A 17,247-nucleotide genomic window follows, 5' to 3' on the forward strand; every position below is an offset into this window, starting at 1 on the left:
CTGAGTGGTGATTAATGAAGGGCCCCGAGCTTCGACCGAAACAGGAGAGTCCGAGTGCCGCAAGACTCAGAGCCAACGAAGAGCGCGAGCAACAAAGTACGAGGGCGATTGGCTCGCAGACTGCCTCACACCAAGGTTCTCTCCACATGGTAATATCGATTGACCAATGAAGGAATGCCAACTGGTGGCGGGATTTCATGTAGATAAGCAGGTCGGAAGTCGTTCGTGCACCAGCGTCTTGGCTTGGAGTCTGACGGTTGTGTCACTGTCAACTCCGCACGATCATGTGCGGGCCCGCTGACAGCTGACATCAACGGCCTATCAATGCATCATTGTACAATACAGCATCACCGCCAATTTTCCCGTCTGGTAGTCGACTGTCGCCGCCACGATGCAGCCATTACTGCCGACGAAAGAAGCTGCAGATCTGCACCCGCACCAGTCCTCCCCACCGGCCGTTGAGCCCGTTGAGCCGTCCGCCTGGAAACGGCGCGCGCTTGGCCTGGTTGCCGTTGGACTGGTCGCCTGCTATGGCATCGCCCATCTTTCGCCGTGTCACACCAAAGTCGATCCCGTCGAGCAGGTCCTGCAGCTGCAGCCGTTGACTGGTAAGTTCACCGTACACCGGAGTAACACCGTACTTGATTGACACTAACCGACATCCAGACGGCCACAATGACTTTGCGGAATTCATCCGCAGCTACTACAACAACCACATCTACCAGAGCAATTTCTCCGACAAGATCGAACTGCCCGGCCAGGTCGACTTTCCCCGTCTAGAGAAAGGCCGCGTCCGGGGCCAATTCTGGAGCGTCTATGTCGCATGGTACGTCTACTCACCGCATGTATATCAACAGGAACTAACCGCAACTCCCCCAGCAATGAAAGCTCCCCATCCCCCAATTACGAATACATCCACGACACCTTGCAGCAGATCGACCTCATCCACCGCCTCGCAACCCTCTACCCCGACCATCTCACCCTCGTCCCCAACACCACCGCCTTCCTGGACATATTCAAAACCTCCACCACCCGCATCGCCTCCTTCCTCGGCATCGAGGGCCTCCACCAAATCGGCTCTTCCGCATCCACACTCCGCCTCTACCACTCCCTGGGCGTACGCTACGCAACCCTCACGCACTTCTGCCACAATGAATACGCAGACAGCGCATCCCCAGCCCAGCCCCTCCACCACGGCCTCTCCTCTGCAGGCCGCCACATGGTCCTCGAAATGAACCGCCTCGGCATGGCTGTTGATCTTGCGCACGTCAGCGCTAAGACTATGCACGATGCCCTAGATACGAGCAAGGCACCGGTCCTCTTCTCCCATTCCTCTGCCTATGCCCTGTGTAACCACCCGCGCAATGTCCCTGACGATATCCTGCACCGTCTTGCTGAGAATGGCGGCGTCGTTATGGTTACGTTTTTCCCGGAGTATACGCGCTGCAGCAGCAGCGAGGGCGGCAGCGAACGCGATGATCCGGAACCCGCAACGCTCTCAGACGTCGCTGACCATATCCAGTACGTGGGTGATATGATCGGGTATAAGCACGTCGGACTCGGGTCGGACTTTGACGGGATGGGAGAGGCCGTGCGTGGGCTGGAGGATGTAAGCAAGTACCCTGATTTGATTCGGGAGTTGTTGCGGCGGGGTGTGGGTGTGGAGGATGTTGCTGGTGTTATCGGGGGGAATGTCCTCCGGGTTATGCGTGGGGTTGAGGATGTTGCGGCGGAGATGGTTGAGGAGGGGGTGAGGCCTTTGGAGGATTAATCTCCGTCTGGGTTTTTTTTCTCGGTGTGCATTGATGGAGAATGAAGTGAGATAGGTAAGGTATGGTGGGTGGATGACTATGTACAATATAATATAGATACTAAAACACACTCGTCAATTCATAAATCAGTCAATCATATCACTATCTCGTCATATCATTATGTCCATTATAAATTATATCCATCAAGTTGTCATCTTATATATGTATATACAAACCCCAGCCCAGGTAACTAAACTACCCCCAAGCCCCCCTCCAAGCCTTAACCCCATCCAATGACACGCCATAGCAAGCACCGCATCCCCAACAACACCAACCCCCGAGCACCCCTGCAACACCCGAAAGAAAAACACCGACAGTCCAAGCTGGAACACAACAAACCAGCCCACGGCCCCGTAAAAGGTCCAGAGCTGGTGCAGTCCGAAGGCGAATTTCGTGGCGAGCAGGTGGGCGCAGAGTGCTGTGATGTAGGATTCCTGGAGGGACTTGGTGGTGATGGTGGTGGTGTTGGGTGGGGCGAGGATGAATGTGTCGAGGAAGTATCCCTTCCCTTCTTCTTCTTCTTCACTTTCTTTATTCTCTTCCGTTGAATTGGGTGGGTTGAGGTTGAGGTTTTCACGGAGACGGGGAATTAGGGAGTGGCATAGTTTTGTTTTGAGGTTGAATGACTGCGTGCCTGTTTGTTTCGCGGGAGATTTGTGGTAAGTAGTGTTGAGTGAAAGGAGATTAAAGAAGAGCTCAGGATGTGACATGTATAGACGGCGGGAAGAGGGATCAGAGGGGACGGGAGATGGCTTGGATTCAGTTGCGAATGCTACCAAAGGGTCTGTGTAAAGAGGGAAAGAAGTGTAGAAGCTGGGTGTTAGGACTTGGATTGTTAGGGCTATATCATTGGTATCCTTTGGGCTTGAGGTGAATGTTTCTGGTTCGAGAACATGAGATTTAGAAGGGATGTAGTGTAGTGTTAACGGTGACTGAGATGACTCGACGAGGTGCTTGAGATATGCCCTAAAGGCAGGTTCGAGGTTCCTGCTTATGTTAGGTTTGTTCCTTCTTATGTGGATATAGACTAACCGCTCGATATCAGTTTCATCGCGCGGGTGGTTGTTCGGCCGCACTTCAGGCATGGACAACATAGGCGCACCCTTTGCGCGGATCCGCAGCGCCGCATAAATGATAAGCAATTCAGTGACGACCAACACTCCCGTCCAGTATGGGAGGAAGCGGAGGATGCTCCAGTACGAAGCAGCCAGTGGGTCGATCGGGTCGTGGTCACCGTCATCCGGGCAGAAGACACGGCCAATCAAACGGGGCTTCCCGGACGGCGAAAGCAGGGTGATTGTGATGTGGAGAGGCGTATTGGGCGCGAGGGGGTCCGAGAACCGGAGAGCGATGGTTCCTTCGACTTTCTCAAAGGGGGAAATGAACATGTCCTTGTCCCAGGTGCCGCGGTAGGAGGCATGGCGGGGGTTGGAGTGGTAGAAGGGGTGGGTTTCTGCAGAGGATAGTGTAGACGGTGCAGACGGTGCAGGCGCAGACAGAGCGGTCTCGCCGGTCAAACGGCTAAAGGCGATCTTCCTCTGGCCCCAGTAGTTGTTGACCTCCATGATCATCGCGGACAGCTCGCGGGAGGCCGAGTAGAGATACCAGATGCAGACAAGGTTCCTCTGGTACCCGAGGAACTGGGGCATGGTGATCAAATAAGCGTAGGGCCATTCGCTGGGAGAGAGGCCCTAGGGAAAGTCAGCGCGAACCCGCTGTCAACTAAACCACTAAGGCTAGACCCAAGGCAAGAGTCTGGATTGGGGCAGCTGCAGGAGTGAAGTGGAGCGGTGGAGCAGGAACTGGACAGAACTGGAACTGGGTTAAGGACTGACCTGTGACACAAGGAAATCGTGCAGCTTTCCCTGGAGCCCGCGTGCGTCATTGCCCTTGTCCAGGTGGTGGTGGGCATGCACGGTGAACCACGACGCCAGGTTTGGCGACAGATATTGCATGAGCCCGGCAGTCTGGGTTCGGGACCCGGGCTCGTCCACAGAGAGAACCCTGCCGACATGGCCCTGCAGCCCAACGGGCGTGCCCACCAGGAAGTGAGGGACCGTGTAGTTGTAGCGGCCGGTCCCGAGGCGGGTATGGGAGACCTGAGTGGGTAGCAGGCGAGGCCGGCCGAGGAAGATCTGCCTTGAGTTGGATTGTTTGTGGGGGGTGTGCAGCGAGCGCGAGCAACAGATGAGCAGCAGCCAGGCGGGCAGAGCAAGCGCGAGAAGCGCTGCCAGGGTCAGAGACGAGAGGCCGAGCCGGATGGCCGTCTGAGCACAGCCGAGGGCGAAAACCGCGTCCATACTGTGTTACTGCATCTAGTAGTTGACTGACCGATGGGCAGCTGGAGAGATATAAGTACTCGGTAACGGTTCAAGGTGAGCCGGTAGTGGGCCTGCCAACGGGGCGGGGCAGTTGATTCTTGGAAGATGGAAGGAAGAGGAAGTCAGTGAAGTGACACCGGAAGAGTTTTCGGGTCTGAGTCGATCCATCGCCATTCGTAATTTCAGTCCCGGATACTGCTCGTGAATTATCCTGACAGGGAGCCAACGACTGTATCCTCATAAGATGAGACTCGTCAAGGGTTGAAGAATCTCTGGATGAAGAATCTCTGGATGCCTTATCAGACCTCTTTCAATTCTAATATCATCGATGTTGCTTGACAGTTGATTATGAAGTTGCCTGATCCACAGCTCGCGTTTCACTGATTCAGTGCAAATCCTGCCGGCGCCCTGACCACTACTGTAACTTTATTGTCGCTATAACACAACCGACTAGCCCATTAGATAATGTCTATAACCTTCGTACTCGGTACATAAACCGACCCGCCGTCTCTCTTTTACTTTTTACTTTTTTTACGTTTGACGTGTTACGTTTTTACTTTTTCTGTTCTGTTTCTGTTTGCCAACTTAATTGGCATGTCCAAAACAAAGTACAGCAAGGTGGTCATCATTGGCGCTGGCTTCTCCGGCCTGGCCATGGCCTGCCAGCTGCAGGACAAATTCGGCGAGTTCGACTATACAATCTACGAGCGGTCGAAGGAGGTTGGAGGGACCTGGTCAGCAAACAAATGTACCATTGCCCATTTTCTTTCCGTGGCAGCCGCATTGAGACTAAGGAACAAGCAGACCCCGGCTGCGCCGTCGACATCCCGGCAGCGCTGTACAGTCTCTCGTTCGCGCCCCATCCGGGCTTCTCCAAGCTGTGTCCCAGCCAGGCGGAGGTGCTCGACTACTTCCATGAGGTCGCTCACCGGTATCGGGTCCTGCAGCACGTCGCGTGCCAGACGGAGTGGGAAGGGGCGCAATGGCAGGAAGACAGGCAGACGTGGAGAGTGCGGATGCGGGATTTGGTCAATGGCACGGTGTTCCAGCACGAGTGCAAGATCCTGATCTCGGCCGTGGGAGCGCTGGTCAATCCCAACTCCTTTGATCTGCCTGGTGTGGATTCGTTCCGTGGCGAGATCGTCCACACAGCCCGTTGGCGAGACGATCTTTCGCTCCGGGGGAAGGATGTCGTAGTTGTCGGGAACGGAGGTATTTCTTTCTTTTCTTTTCTTTTCTTTTCTTATTTCCTTTTTCTTCTTATTTTATTTATGATTTATTCTGATTGATGCAGCTTCCGCGGCCCAGGTGATCCCCGCTGTCATCCACGAAACCAAGACGATCACCCAGTTCATCCGAGTAAGTCTTGACTCTTGACACTTCCGACAGTCGGGATTTCTCCACTGTTCCAGTTAGCGGAAACTGGAACGAGGGACAAGGCCATTGTCACCAATTACTGCCCACCAAATGCAAGCCCTAACTGGTCCAGACCCCACAGTACTACGTCCCCAACGACAACTTCGACATCAGCGCCTTCTGGAGGGCCGTCTTCCGCTGGCTGCCAGGCTGCCTGCTGCTGTTCCGCTTCCTGCTCTTCGTCTACCTGGAAACGGCCCTGGTCATGATTGGGCGCGGCGAGCAGGGGTCGCGCAGCCGGCTGGTGGCAGCCACCAAGAGCAAGGAATACATGACAGGATCGGCACCAGGTTAGTTGCTGCTTTGGCCTCGCTCTTGAAGGTCCAGACCCACCGACTAACCCGGTACCGATTGAATAACAGAAAAGTACTGGCCGCTCCTTCTGCCCCAGTACGAAATTGGCTGCAAGCGCAGGGTATTCGACAAGGCCAAATACATCCCGTGTCTCCAGAACGACAAGCTGCAGCTCACGGCCGACCCGATCGTTCGCATTGGCGAGTCCAGCGTCCTGACTCGCTCTGGGCGAAGCTATCCGGCCGATGCCATTGTTCGTTCTTCACCCTTTCCCCACTTGGTTGCCATGGCGGTTGGTTAGTGGTTACCCAGACTGACCTCCTGCAGGTGTTGGCAACGGGTTTCTCGCTGACCCACTGGGACGTCGACGTGCGCGGGCGAGCTGGCCGCAGCAGGGCCCAGCACTGGGACGACTTTGGCTACATCGAGGCCTTCCACAGCGTTGCCATGAATGAGTTCCCCAACTTTTTCTATATCCTGGGGCCGAACTGCGGCCGCGCGCACACCTCCACGCTGTTTGCCATTGAAAGGTCTCTCTCTCAATTCATATCCGCCACACCGCACGGTAATAGTACTGACTGGACTAGCTATACACATCTGATCCTTCGGGTCATCCGGCCCATCCTCGAAGGCCGCGCCTCCGCCGTGGAACCGAAGCACGACAGCGAGCGCCGCTACAACGAGCAGCTGCACGCTGCCATCGACAAGACCGTCTTTACTGACTCGTGTAGCACAGTACGTCTTTCCCCTGGTATCTCCGGTGCTATCTCCACTCCAACTGACTTCCTTTTGTTTCAGTACTTCAACGACACCAAGACAGGCCGCAACTGGTTCATCTACCCCTGGAGCTCGCTGCAGATGTGGTACTCGACGCACTGGGCGGGGCTCGACGACTGGTCGTATGACGCTCGGTCTCCAAGCGACGCAAATACCGCCTGTTTGCGACCGGAGAAGTCGCTGCTGCAGCGCTGCAAGTGCCGCATGGACGAGTCCGTCCGCAGCGGGATCTGCCACGATTATTGCTGACTCCAATTTCGTATATTTTTGTTAGAATTGTCTCGGTTGGTGTCGGACTTGGGTCTCGAATTGAGTTTTGGCCAAAACTTGTTTTTCTGTTTCTGTTTTTGCCAGCGCTGTTCGGCTTTGACTTTCTCTTTAGAATTCAGATACTCCCCCCCGCATTGTTATTTTATGAATTATTTTTATGAATTATCATTTATTCATTTTACTCGTTGTTTTTATGCTCATTCTGTTTATCGCTTTATACTAACTCCTCATTCTATCCTGTCCTCAACAACACCCAGGCCATAATACACTAAATAATGCAGGGGAACCATCCAAACAACGCTGTCTTCCAAACCCACCCCTCATCCCTGCAAGCAGAGCAGACTAGACAACGGCCGCAGTGCAGTCTGCATACGCACGCACGGCACACCCACCAACCAACCCAGCAACCGAGCAAATAACGGCCCATCCACAACCCCGGGACAACTCCCATTCGAGCGCCGCCGCAGCAACGCTCGCACTTAACATGCATCTCGCTCCCCCCCGTCCCGGGATGAAGTCACCATCCGACGTCTGGGATGCCACCGGCATCTGATGGACTCTGGCACCACCCGCGTGTCCGGACCGGCGCCTCTAGTGCCCTGTCTAGTTGCGCCTCTAGTTTGTACCGGTACCTGCATGTTTCATATAGACGGAGCCCGCGGGGGGATGGGATATGATGAGATGGTGCATTAGGTGTGGCCTGACTCCGGACATCCGTCTATGGTCTGTTGGCCGGGATGGGCGAGTCGAGCGGCTTGGCTTGGTTGATTAGTATTGATTGATTACTGATTGATTGGACTCGGCTCGAGGCATTTGTATGCATGTGTATACCGTCGGCAATGCATGGGCTGGGCAAGGTACTGTGTCGGTAAGTGAGGTCTCTACATAACTACCGACTGTCTAGCTGGCTTGGCTTTGAGGTGAGAACGTTGTTTCAACGGCCTGGTTGGCGAGGCTGGCAGGCAGTATATGGACGGTGCGGCTGCTCACCCTCGTTAATTTGGGTAGTACCCATCTACAGTATATTTTCATTCCGATATTACGGGGTTGATAGTTGCTTGTGGTGATGAGCATGGTACATGGTTCTTGTTTCTTTTTTTTCTTGGCTTGGGCTGGGATGAGGCTATCCAAGTTGAGCCCTATACGGCTACCACATCTAAGAATACAGAACATATTATCAACGCTTCATGAACATACACTCTCCAAACAAAAATAAAAGAGATATTTTACAGATATTAAATCCTGCACTCAATGCTCCTGGACCAACGAATTTTTTTCTCAGGAACGGAATGCGTCGACGCAAGGGATGCCAATCATTCGACCTGTCCAAGCTGCAAGCCTTTCCTTCGTCTCTCACCTGCTTCGACTTCTTCACCCCCTTCCCACTGAGATAAATGTCGATTCAGGCCCAGTAGGACAGTACACGATTCATCCTCAGTCCACCAACATACGAATTACTACTAAAAATCCACAATGCGCGTCACAGCAAATGTCTCCCTCCTCGCTCTCTTCGCCCTGGTTTCCTCCACAGCGGCTAAAATGACAACGGTGAGTCTCTTGACATCTGATTGAAATTCATCATCCGGTCGCAATCGAATTAATCGAAAATCAAACGAGACTAACGTCCCTGTATAGGTCGGTCTGGAAACAGGAGAGGAGAGCCACGCGGTTGTCGTCCCGCTGGATGACTGCCACGATATCGGCAAGGAGTGCGTCTCTCTACCTATACCGTTTCTCTTCTATCTGGATCATGGACCATCACTTGAGTAAAGTCAAGGTCAGGTCAAGTAATAGCTAACAAGATCTTCTACAACAGGGAAGTCCACACATTGCATATTACGAAGAAGTGTCGCGTTTTCACGTGAGTCTGCCTGCCTGCCTATTGCCTACCTACCTACCTACCTGCCCCCGGAATATTGCAAGATGCGAAAGGGAAGAAAATAATGCTAATAAACATATCAATCACGCAGAGGCCAAATGTGCACAGGGATAACTGTCGTCCTCGAGCCAGGCACGCACACGAGCAAGAAGGAGCCCGTTCACGTTGGGAGCGTCATCTGCGAGGAACCGGATTTGTTCTAAACTGCATACAGTATACTTGGTTTGAGTTGTGGTGAGAGATGGAGGGGAGGGTTGTATCTTATTCATCGGATGCTCCTGTCGCCCTGCCAGCCTTTATTGGCATGTTATCGCTTTTCACTGCCGCTGCTGCTGTCGCTGTAACTGTTGGGTGTTGTTTATTAGAAATTGTAGAACAGGCTTTGAATATAGACGTGATGGATTTTGATTGTTCGAGGTGATATATATTTCAACCTCTGTTCTTACTAAAGATGAACTGCATCTGTTTTAATGGCAGTTTTGCCGGAATAGTGACGAGAACCATAATGCGAGAATCGTTTGTCACTGGATGAAGACTGCTCGGGATGAATACACCAGGTGGAGATATACTGGTTGCTGTTCTGGGTAGAGAAGCTGGCTGCACGGAACTGTGTAAATGTGAGCTTCTATTACTGTTGATCACTAAGCCAAAAACTGGTCAAGCTCATCTGATTATGGTATATTTGGCCCTGGTTCATCGGACTTTAATTCCTCTTGGCGACTCAGGAACACTCAGAGTTATATTCCTAGTGGCCAGTATACATACGATCTGACGATTTCCAATAACACACGCTAATTAGGGTGTGTTCGAAGAGATTCTGCTCCGTAGGTTGCTGTCTTATAATAGAACCGAGGTATGGTAAAAGTACTCGATGTTGAGTTGTTAGGGCTATATATTTACGCCGACCCCTCATGCATTGTATCTCATATTTGTAGGTCATTCAGCATTTCATTTATCAGCAGTTCGCTACTGCAGTCTTGTTGCTTTCGATTCTCGGTCAATTTATTCTGTTATAATAGCACCCCTCTGTATGTTTTAATACCCTGACAGTAATATATTTATATACTAACTGAATTATAGCTACTAGAGCTGGAACTTAATATATATCTTACTGTTCTACTCATCTTACTCCTTTACTTCTGTCTTCGGGGATGGATGGTACAGGTAAAGCCCTACTTGCAAACCTCTACAATCGGGTATCACTATATAACCTGATTCTAGGATCTGTAAAATTGGCGCGAAAACGCCTGCGACCTGCACTTCCACCCATGATACTGAGCATTGCTACCGCTGCCTTGCCATCTCATGTACTGTGCTGTATGACTCGAGCATGTTACATTTGACCCGCGTTGATAATCCCGCTTTGATCAGGGCTGCGCGGACGAAAGCCCTATGTTCCACATGTTGTCGTATGTACTCCATATGGCTGAGACAACAATCTCAGACAACGTTCAATTGAGTGTCTGGCAGGGCCTATCGAGTCATGAACGCTGCAACCCCGGCTCTCTCCTTCAATCACAGCCCCTTCTGCTGGGTCTTCTCGCGGCATATGGTACGTTCATGGCAGTTGCCGAGAAACTGCCTTTCCAGGAATGAAGTCCGAAATCCTTTCTCTCCCTGTGGGAATTCAACGGGGATTGGTTAGGCAATGAGACTTCTATACGACCTTATAGTAATACTACTCTGTGTATGAATCTTTGCCAAGACCATTTTGTGGCGATGGGTGTTGATGGAGTGGAAGATCCATAGATGACTTCAACATTGAGACTTCACAAAATTGCATGTTAAAGCCTTTGTTTCTATTGAATGACTCTTCATGTTACATCGCCAAGCTGAGATCAACAAGTCAAACACGAGTATTGAGGACTGTTCCAATTAAAGATCCAAAGATTGTTTCCTCGCCGAGAGAAGATCAACAGGCTGAACACGAGTGAAGGCTTCTATCAGGTACGTACACTGTGAGGCTGCTACCCTGCCAAGAGGGGATCTTCAGCTTGAATACGAGTGCATCTGTAGATCTTGAATACGAGCATAGCCGACTCTCAAAGATATACCCCATACACTGCGACCTCGCCAAGACAGGATCAACAAGATGTATACGAGCAAGCACTGTCGGAAGTATACGTCGTTTCTAAAATTGCAACGTCTCCAGAGACGATCAACAAAGTAAACACGAGCGTGGAATATTATAAATATGAGGTCTTGCACTCACCAGACATCTCAACTTGACCTCATCCACTTCCTCAGAACCACACACCTCGAACAAAACCAATCCTATCTCCACCAAACAAAATGAAGGCCTTCAGCACCGCAGTCACCGGCATGGCCCTCATCTCCGCCGCCAGCGCCAGCACGATCGTGAGATGGTTCGGATGCGCCCCAAACCAATACCAGCAAACCATTTCAGACGGCGAAGGCGGCTGCACCAACGTCGGCGGCTTCCTGAGCGACAACCTATGCAAGGTGGTCATACCCGCACCAGGAACGGACTACTGCAAGTTTTACTCCACTGCTTGCTACAATCCGTTTCCTGGCGACGAGTACACATGCAAGGTTTCAGACGGAGAGTGCGATGCCTCGGGCTGGAACGCGATTGCTTCTTATGAATGTTGGACTAAGTAAGGGTGAATGAGTACGTGGCTGCGGGCTATCTTGACTTGTTGTAATATAACTAATTGTTGAACTAGGACAATTCATTGCATAAGTATGGCGGGACATTTATACACGGGTCTATCAGCTTAGGAGGACTATGTTATATATTTATTTTCTTTTGTTGTGGTTATAAAAAACAGAAATTGATGATACTGGGATTTTTGGTATTGTTCAATACAAGGCTCTTTCTTTCGAATATCAAAGATTGTGGAATGTATTAACACTCGTTCAATTTTTGGAAGGAATGGGATCGACTATTTCGTTATGAGCAATTCTCTTGTTTTAGTGACTACCAATCATATCTGTAAAACGTTGTACATCTGAAGACAGTGGGGAATTATGCCGCAGTGCTTCGCAATAGAAGTGAAAAGGCCCTCGTTTTATATTCATGATACTATGCTTAACCAACATATAGGCAAGGGTTCCCACCTAAGCATCAACAGCTCCAGATCCCCGTTGCCCCCCATTCTTCCACCGCTGCAGACTAAGCTCATATGCACCACTAGCCTTCCACGCACTGAGAATAAGGTTGGCAATATGATCAACGCCCTCATCCCTCTTCACAACCGCAAAGACCGTCGGCCCGCCCTCTCGCATCTTCGCCGCATCCCGCTCCATCACCGAGATATCCGCGCCCACAGCCTCTGCAAGATCAATCTTGTTCACGACCAGCAGGTCGGAGCCTGTAATGCCGGGCCCGCCTTTGCGGGGTACCTTGTCACCACCAGCAACATCGATGACGTAGATGATGAAGTCGGCGAGTTCGCGCGAGTAGTTTGCGGCGAGGTTGTCGCCGCCGGACTCGATGAGGAGGAGGTCGGTTTGGAATTGGCGGTGGAGGTTCTGCAGGGCGAGGAGGTTGGCGCTGATATCTTCGCGGACGGCGGCGTGCGGGCACCCGCCTGTTTCGATGGCGCGGATGCGCTCGGGCGAGAGAGCTTTATTGCGCGTGAGGAACTCGGCGTCTTCGCTGTTTGATATCAGAAATTGAGTCATTAGAAGAGCAGGGTTAGTAAAGACTGGACGCACCGGGTGAAGATGTCGTTGGTGACGGCCGCAATGTTGTATTCCTCGCGAAGGGCGCGGCAGAGTGCTAGCATGAGAGCTGTCTTTCCTGACCCGACGGGGCTGTTCCAGTTAGCTTCGACTTCAGCTTCAGTGATATCTTTACGACATACCCTCCGATCCCAATTGTGAAGGCCCGGTCGCTCCAGTCACGGCCCTCGTACAGCGGCTGTTCGCGGTTGATGTAGGAGCCCGGGCCGTCGAGGATCTCGTGCGAGTGGCCATGGTCGGCGATATTGTCGTGGGAGTGCGAGTGCGAGTGCGACATGGTTCTCAGCTGGGGGTTCTTAATAGCGATGATAAGGACGAGGTGGTGTGGTGCGATGCAGCTGCAGTGAGGGGTTAAGAGAGCGCCGCCCCGCTTGACTGACACTTGACAGCTGCTCGTTCCGGCGAACGTCCGCCGTCCGCTCGGCCACCACAACTTCTCTCTGGTCAACACTGTGGACTCCCCTCGGGCCTCCTTCAAGACTCATCCAAACTCAAAGGATTCCATCGCTTGGTTTTCGTTGTGGTGTTGATGCAACAGATTTCCATGCGAACTCTGCAATGAAGCACAGGCTCTCGGGGTGTCTCCCCGACCTAGGCTAAACTCCAGCTTTAGCCAGCTCCGCGCGTGCGACAAAGCTGGGCATCTAAACCCAAACGGCGTCGCTTGTTCCGCTCGTGGCGGCCCTACGGTCTCGGACCCTGACTTGGCCCAAATTCTGGCGCTGGCTCGCTTGAAATGGTTGGCTCGCACCCAGTGGACGACCCCATGGGGAAGCTTCAACGCTGCCGGATCCATCAAGGAGAGGAGCCGGCTGTCTCGCGTCCTGTCGAACGTTCCATGTTTTGGACGGGGATTTTACCCGTCAAGGGCTCTCATTCGACCATGGCTAAACATTGTTGCACCAATGCACATTCTTTCAAATTGCTATTTTGTAGCTGGAACGGCAGTTCGGTATAGCTCCCTCGGGTATATAATTCAGTGGACCACCCAGCATGCAAGCCCTTTTTTTCCTTTCGGAAAACACGTTGGTTTTTATTCAACATCTGAATATTCGTTTCAAGACCCAGGTACCCTTGTTTAACTCGCCATGGTCGTCGTGGGCAAGCAACGCGAGGAGGATGTCGCGGAGCCCGTCTTGGAGAAGTTGATCAAGGAAGACCGCACGCCATGGTACAAGAAGCCTAACCTGAGGAGTCTCTATTTGATTCTCTTCCCGGCTTGCATGGGCATTGAAATCACATCCGGCTTCGATTCTCAGATCATCAACGTTGTCCAGATCGTGTATACTTGGAACAAATGTTCGCCGAGCCCCTTGCACTTGTTAATTTCTTTTCGCTTGGCTAACCTCTGGCAGTTTTTGGCAAAGACACTGGCGATTTAACGGAGGATGGTCTACCGGATTATAAGATTGCCAGTGAACTCAAAGGCTTCCTTGCATCTGCGTATTCCCTCGGCGCTATCCTCTCGCTTCCCTTTGTGCCCTGGGTTAACCAGACGTTTGGCCGTCGATGGACCATTATGTTCGGCTCCCTAGTTAGTCTACTGGGGGCTTTCCTGCAGGGGTTCTCCAACGGAAGTACGTGGTGTGAATTAACTGTATCGCAATGAGAACAACGCTAAACTATATTAGCTGCTATGTATTGCATCGCACGAATTATCCTCGGTTTCGGCATCCCCTTCTGCATTGTTGCCGGGTCCTCGTTGCTCGGTGAGCTGGGGTATCCCAAAGAACGACCCTTCCTCACTTCGCTTTTCAATTCGTCCTACTTTATCGGCTCGATTGTCGCCGCTTCGGTGGGCTTGGGCACAGTGAATATCAAGACGGACTGGGCCTGGAGAACTCCGTCTTTACTCCAAATAGCACCGGCCATGGTACAGATAGTCTTTGTCATGTATGTACCGTTATTCACTAAGCTTTATCGCCGCTAACGAACCAATCTGCTGCTTAGGTTCCTTCCCGAGAGCCCTCGTTATCTGATCAGCAAAGACCGAACAGACGAGGCCCACGAGATCCTCGTCAAATACCATGCCGAAGGCAATCGTGATTCTGTCATTGTGAAGGCTGAAATCGCCCAGATCGAGAAAACAATCAGGATCGAGCAGGAGGACGCCAAAAACACTTGGGGGGACTTGTTCCGCACCGCCGGTATGCGCCGCCGTCTTTTAATTACTGCCGCTCTCGGTTTGTTCACTCAATGGTCTGGGAATACTTTAATCTCGTAAGTATACCTGTCTACTGAAAGAAAAGGATAGCGGGTGCTAATGAGTACAGCTACTATCTGAGTGACTTGCTTGACATTGTGGACATCAAGGACTCGGTTGTGAAGTCGAAAATCAACGTTGGGATCCAATGCTGGGGGTTTATCACCGGAACCACCCTCGCTCTGACCTCGCCTCGCTTCAAGCGTAGAATAATGTACCTCACCACTGCCTGTTCCATGCTATCCGTGTACATCGCCTGGACCGTCTCGATGGCAAGATTCCTTGAAACAGGAGCCCGCGCGGCTGGCGTTGCGACCATTGTGTTCATCTTCCTGTACTCTCCGGCATATAACTTGGGCTACAATGCTCTAACCTACAGTACGATCAGCCCCTTATTTTCCCTCCTGGCGCCTTTTCTCTTTCAGCTAACCTCGCATCACAGCATACCTGGTGGAAATATTCCCGTATCTAGGCCGGTCCCGCGGCCTCTCATGGTTCCAGTTCTGGGGCCGTGGGGCAACCTTCTTCGCCACCTATGTCAACCCTATTGGCCTCGAAAACATATCGTGGAGGTGGTTGCTCTTTTACTGCTGCTTGTTGGGATTCGAGGTTGTATTCATCTACTTCTTCTTCCCGGAGACCCAGGGTCGCACACTTGAAGAGTTGTCTTTCAGTAAGTTCAAGCTCTTTTTTAGCTTTTCCTACTTGCTCAGATGCTAACATGTGCGTGCAGTGTTCGAGGGTCAGGAGAAGGCCAACGCGGTTGCTGCCGTTGTTCATAAGCAGATCGACGAGCCGCAGCCGGAGCAGCCAAAAGAGGCAACGACTGAGATTCGCGAGGAGAAGGTGTAATTACGACTTTGGCTTGACTAGTAGCATTCCCTTATATTGTGGTTTAACGTCATACGTACTTGTGATGTGCATGTATCCATGATTCTATAAGTTCAGAACAATTATGGCAGCCCTAACTTCCCACACTTCTTACGAACCAACGTAAACATACAATGTCTAAAACGACCGCAATTGGTCCCAATTTAGATAAATCGCAACAAAGTGCATATCCGTATACGTCCAGAGTAGTCGGCTCGAGCTGTAAGGGACGGGGAATCGGTCTTAACAGTCGTAAACCCCGAGATCCAACCCCGCCGGTGACCACAGAAAGACGCAAAACCTGCACGAAACGCGAGATTTTTTGGGGATCCATTCCATTGCCGTGCTTAGGGCTGTAAACTGTTGGTGAATTGCATGACGGTCATAGCGCAGAATAGTTCATCACGCCCGGATAACGGCACCACTGCGGTGATAACCCTCGGGGCTAGGACTTTTATATAGATCTGTGGATGCCTATGGCTTTCAGTTTCTTTCTCCTTAACGTTCTTGATCTTTTGTATATTTCAGTTCATATAGGCTTATACCAATCAGCAGCAAAATGACTTGCGAAGCTTGTCGCACCATCCCGCCGGTTATCTCCGAGGGCTATACACCCAAAGGAACCTCATCTGCCATCGGCGGACTAGACTACGATACCTGTATTGCCTACTCACAAAGTCTCTTGAAAAAGGCCACTGTACTAACAAAATAGACGTAACCGGCCCTACGACCGCCAAAACCGCCATCCTAACAATCTACGACATCTTCGGCAACTCCCCACAAACCACCCAAGGTGCCGACCTACTCGCAGCCCGCCTCAATGCCCTCGTCCTAATCCCCGATTTCTTCAAGGGCGACGGCGCAAAGCACGAGTGGGTCCCGCCAGACACGGAGGAGAAGACGGCGGCGCTGATGGCGTTTATTAATGAGAAGGCATCGTGGGCGGACGCGGCTAAGGGGATCAATGGCGTTGTGGATGCGTATAGGGCTGCTTTCCCGTCTGTCGAGAAATGGGGCGCCTATGGGCTTTGTTGGGGTGGGAAGGTGGTGGCCTTGAGCTCGGGGGAGGGATCGCCTTTTGGTGGGACGGTGCAGGTTCATCCTGGGTGAGTTTCTTCCTTCCTTCCTTTCTTTGCCGGTGTACATTGTATTGTTTTATTTTAGATAGAGTTAATGTGCTTTATAGACGAATGGCCAAGGAAGATGCGGAGTTTTTGGCGATTCCTCATGCCATTCTTGCATCCAAGGATGAGCCTGCGGACGAAGTTGAGGCGTATGATGAAGCTATCAAGAGGAAGGGACTGGGTGGTTTTGTGGAGACCTATTGGGATATGTGGCATGGGTGGATGGGGGCAAGGGCTGACCTTCAGCAGGAGGCCAGTCTGAAGGAATATACTCGAGGGTAAGTTGTGCAACCTCGAATACTGGTTGGATGCTAATAGGTGAATGCAGATATGGACAGCTGGCGGATTTCTTTGAGAAGTATTTGTCATAGGTTGAACTGATAGATTTTGCTTTTTCAAGTAGATGACTGTACTCTGGACAGTGTCAGCGAGGTCGGGTGAATAGATCAATGGAACCGATAATGAAGAGTAATGCCGATGCCTGGCAGCCTGAATGACCTGTGACGCAGGCTAGTCCAAAGGGAGCTAGCGGCTGAGTCAATGTGCGCAGTTCTGGAACCGTCCATTCACAGGC

General features: G+C 51.7%; 9 protein-coding genes across 9 annotated transcripts; 7 read left to right on the top strand and 2 right to left on the bottom strand.

Moving 5' to 3' along the window:
• Positions 1-391: 391 nt before the first annotated feature.
• ASPVEDRAFT_121950 (dipeptidase) lies at positions 392-1,771 on the top strand (the record flags this gene model as incomplete). Its single annotated transcript, XM_040805936.1, has 3 exons — positions 392-608; positions 667-826; positions 880-1,771. The coding sequence occupies 3 exons, from the start codon at positions 392-394 to the stop codon at positions 1,769-1,771; spliced, it is 1,269 nt and encodes a 422-aa protein (XP_040661992.1).
• Positions 1,583-4,491, bottom strand: ASPVEDRAFT_145746 (uncharacterized protein). Its single transcript, XM_040808068.1, has 3 exons — positions 3,647-4,491; positions 2,844-3,502; positions 1,583-2,798 (listed from the first exon to the last, which is right to left on the bottom strand). The coding sequence occupies exons 1-3, from the start codon at positions 4,109-4,111 to the stop codon at positions 1,955-1,957; spliced, it is 1,968 nt and encodes a 655-aa protein (XP_040661993.1). The 5' UTR covers positions 4,112-4,491; the 3' UTR covers positions 1,583-1,954.
• Positions 4,492-4,726: 235 nt separating this feature from the next.
• Positions 4,727-6,868, top strand: ASPVEDRAFT_78008 (flavin-containing monooxygenase; the record flags this gene model as incomplete). Its single annotated transcript, XM_040816471.1, has 7 exons — positions 4,727-4,880; positions 4,937-5,344; positions 5,427-5,491; positions 5,622-5,838; positions 5,911-6,095; positions 6,170-6,577; positions 6,641-6,868. The coding sequence occupies 7 exons, from the start codon at positions 4,727-4,729 to the stop codon at positions 6,866-6,868; spliced, it is 1,665 nt and encodes a 554-aa protein (XP_040661994.1).
• A 1,387-nt stretch (positions 6,869-8,255) lies between these two features.
• Positions 8,256-9,323, top strand: ASPVEDRAFT_35599 (uncharacterized protein). The gene is made up of 4 exons (XM_040811027.1): positions 8,256-8,437; positions 8,525-8,598; positions 8,706-8,750; positions 8,860-9,323. Exons 1-4 carry the CDS (start codon positions 8,363-8,365, stop codon positions 8,969-8,971), a joined length of 306 nt encoding a protein of 101 aa, XP_040661995.1. The 5' UTR covers positions 8,256-8,362; the 3' UTR covers positions 8,972-9,323.
• Positions 9,324-11,060: 1,737 nt separating this feature from the next.
• On the top strand, positions 11,061-11,390 carry ASPVEDRAFT_23254 (uncharacterized protein; the record flags this gene model as incomplete). The annotated part of the gene is made up of 1 exon (XM_040809530.1): positions 11,061-11,390. One exon carries the CDS (start codon positions 11,061-11,063, stop codon positions 11,388-11,390), a length of 330 nt encoding a protein of 109 aa, XP_040661996.1.
• A 277-nt stretch (positions 11,391-11,667) lies between these two features.
• ASPVEDRAFT_35600 (urease accessory protein UreG) lies at positions 11,668-13,056 on the bottom strand. Its single transcript, XM_040811028.1, has 3 exons — positions 12,599-13,056; positions 12,450-12,548; positions 11,668-12,390 (listed from the first exon to the last, which is right to left on the bottom strand). Exons 1-3 carry the CDS (start codon positions 12,751-12,753, stop codon positions 11,850-11,852), a joined length of 795 nt encoding a protein of 264 aa, XP_040661997.1. The 5' UTR covers positions 12,754-13,056; the 3' UTR covers positions 11,668-11,849.
• A 490-nt stretch (positions 13,057-13,546) lies between these two features.
• On the top strand, positions 13,547-15,531 carry ASPVEDRAFT_67170 (putative MFS sugar transporter; the record flags this gene model as incomplete). Its single annotated transcript, XM_040815933.1, has 7 exons — positions 13,547-13,775; positions 13,832-14,053; positions 14,108-14,369; positions 14,427-14,696; positions 14,750-15,057; positions 15,122-15,352; positions 15,413-15,531. Exons 1-7 carry the CDS (start codon positions 13,565-13,567, stop codon positions 15,529-15,531), a joined length of 1,623 nt encoding a protein of 540 aa, XP_040661998.1. The 5' UTR covers positions 13,547-13,564.
• Positions 15,532-15,988: 457 nt separating this feature from the next.
• On the top strand, positions 15,989-17,074 carry ASPVEDRAFT_35603 (uncharacterized protein). Its single transcript, XM_040811029.1, has 2 exons — positions 15,989-16,208; positions 16,262-17,074. Exons 1-2 carry the CDS (start codon positions 16,109-16,111, stop codon positions 16,657-16,659), a joined length of 498 nt encoding a protein of 165 aa, XP_040661999.1. The 5' UTR covers positions 15,989-16,108; the 3' UTR covers positions 16,660-17,074.
• On the top strand, positions 16,589-17,233 carry ASPVEDRAFT_35605 (uncharacterized protein). The gene is made up of 3 exons (XM_040811030.1): positions 16,589-16,655; positions 16,736-16,951; positions 17,002-17,233. The coding sequence occupies exons 2-3, from the start codon at positions 16,740-16,742 to the stop codon at positions 17,042-17,044; spliced, it is 255 nt and encodes an 84-aa protein (XP_040662000.1). The 5' UTR covers positions 16,589-16,655; positions 16,736-16,739; the 3' UTR covers positions 17,045-17,233.
• Positions 17,234-17,247: the final 14 nt, after the last annotated feature.

Source organism: Aspergillus versicolor (genome assembly GCF_001890125.1).
Source record: "Aspergillus versicolor CBS 583.65 unplaced genomic scaffold ASPVEscaffold_1, whole genome shotgun sequence".
Classification (NCBI taxonomy): domain Eukaryota; kingdom Fungi; phylum Ascomycota; class Eurotiomycetes; order Eurotiales; family Aspergillaceae; genus Aspergillus; species Aspergillus versicolor.

Bases quoted from the DNA above. Each gene is read 5' to 3' on its own strand.
- ASPVEDRAFT_145746 (XM_040808068.1), bottom strand. From the start codon at position 4,111: ATGGACGCGGTTTTCGCCCTCGGCTGTGCTCAGACGGCCATCCGGCTC. The intron at 3,503-3,646 runs GTCAGTCCTTAA...GACTTTCCCTAG, and splicing joins ACGATTTCCTTGTGTCACAG to GGCCTCTCTCCCAGCGAATG. The intron at 2,799-2,843 runs GTTAGTCTATAT...TAACATAAGCAG, and splicing joins GATGAAACTGATATCGAGCG to GAACCTCGAACCTGCCTTTA.
- ASPVEDRAFT_35599 (XM_040811027.1), top strand. From the start codon at position 8,363: ATGCGCGTCACAGCAAATGTCTCCCTCCTCGCTCTCTTCGCCCTGGTT. The intron at 8,438-8,524 runs GTGAGTCTCTTG...GTCCCTGTATAG, and splicing joins CAGCGGCTAAAATGACAACG to GTCGGTCTGGAAACAGGAGA. The intron at 8,751-8,859 runs GTGAGTCTGCCT...TCAATCACGCAG, and splicing joins AAGAAGTGTCGCGTTTTCAC to AGGCCAAATGTGCACAGGGA.
- ASPVEDRAFT_35600 (XM_040811028.1), bottom strand. From the start codon at position 12,753: ATGTCGCACTCGCACTCGCACTCCCACGACAATATCGCCGACCATGGC. The intron at 12,549-12,598 runs GTATGTCGTAAA...TAACTGGAACAG, and splicing joins TTCACAATTGGGATCGGAGG to CCCCGTCGGGTCAGGAAAGA. The intron at 12,391-12,449 runs GTGCGTCCAGTC...GATATCAAACAG, and splicing joins ACCAACGACATCTTCACCCG to CGAAGACGCCGAGTTCCTCA.
- ASPVEDRAFT_35603 (XM_040811029.1), top strand. From the start codon at position 16,109: ATGACTTGCGAAGCTTGTCGCACCATCCCGCCGGTTATCTCCGAGGGC. The intron at 16,209-16,261 runs GTATTGCCTACT...CTAACAAAATAG, and splicing joins CGGACTAGACTACGATACCT to ACGTAACCGGCCCTACGACC.
- ASPVEDRAFT_35605 (XM_040811030.1), top strand. From the start codon at position 16,740: ATGGCCAAGGAAGATGCGGAGTTTTTGGCGATTCCTCATGCCATTCTT. The intron at 16,952-17,001 runs GTAAGTTGTGCA...AGGTGAATGCAG, and splicing joins CTGAAGGAATATACTCGAGG to ATATGGACAGCTGGCGGATT.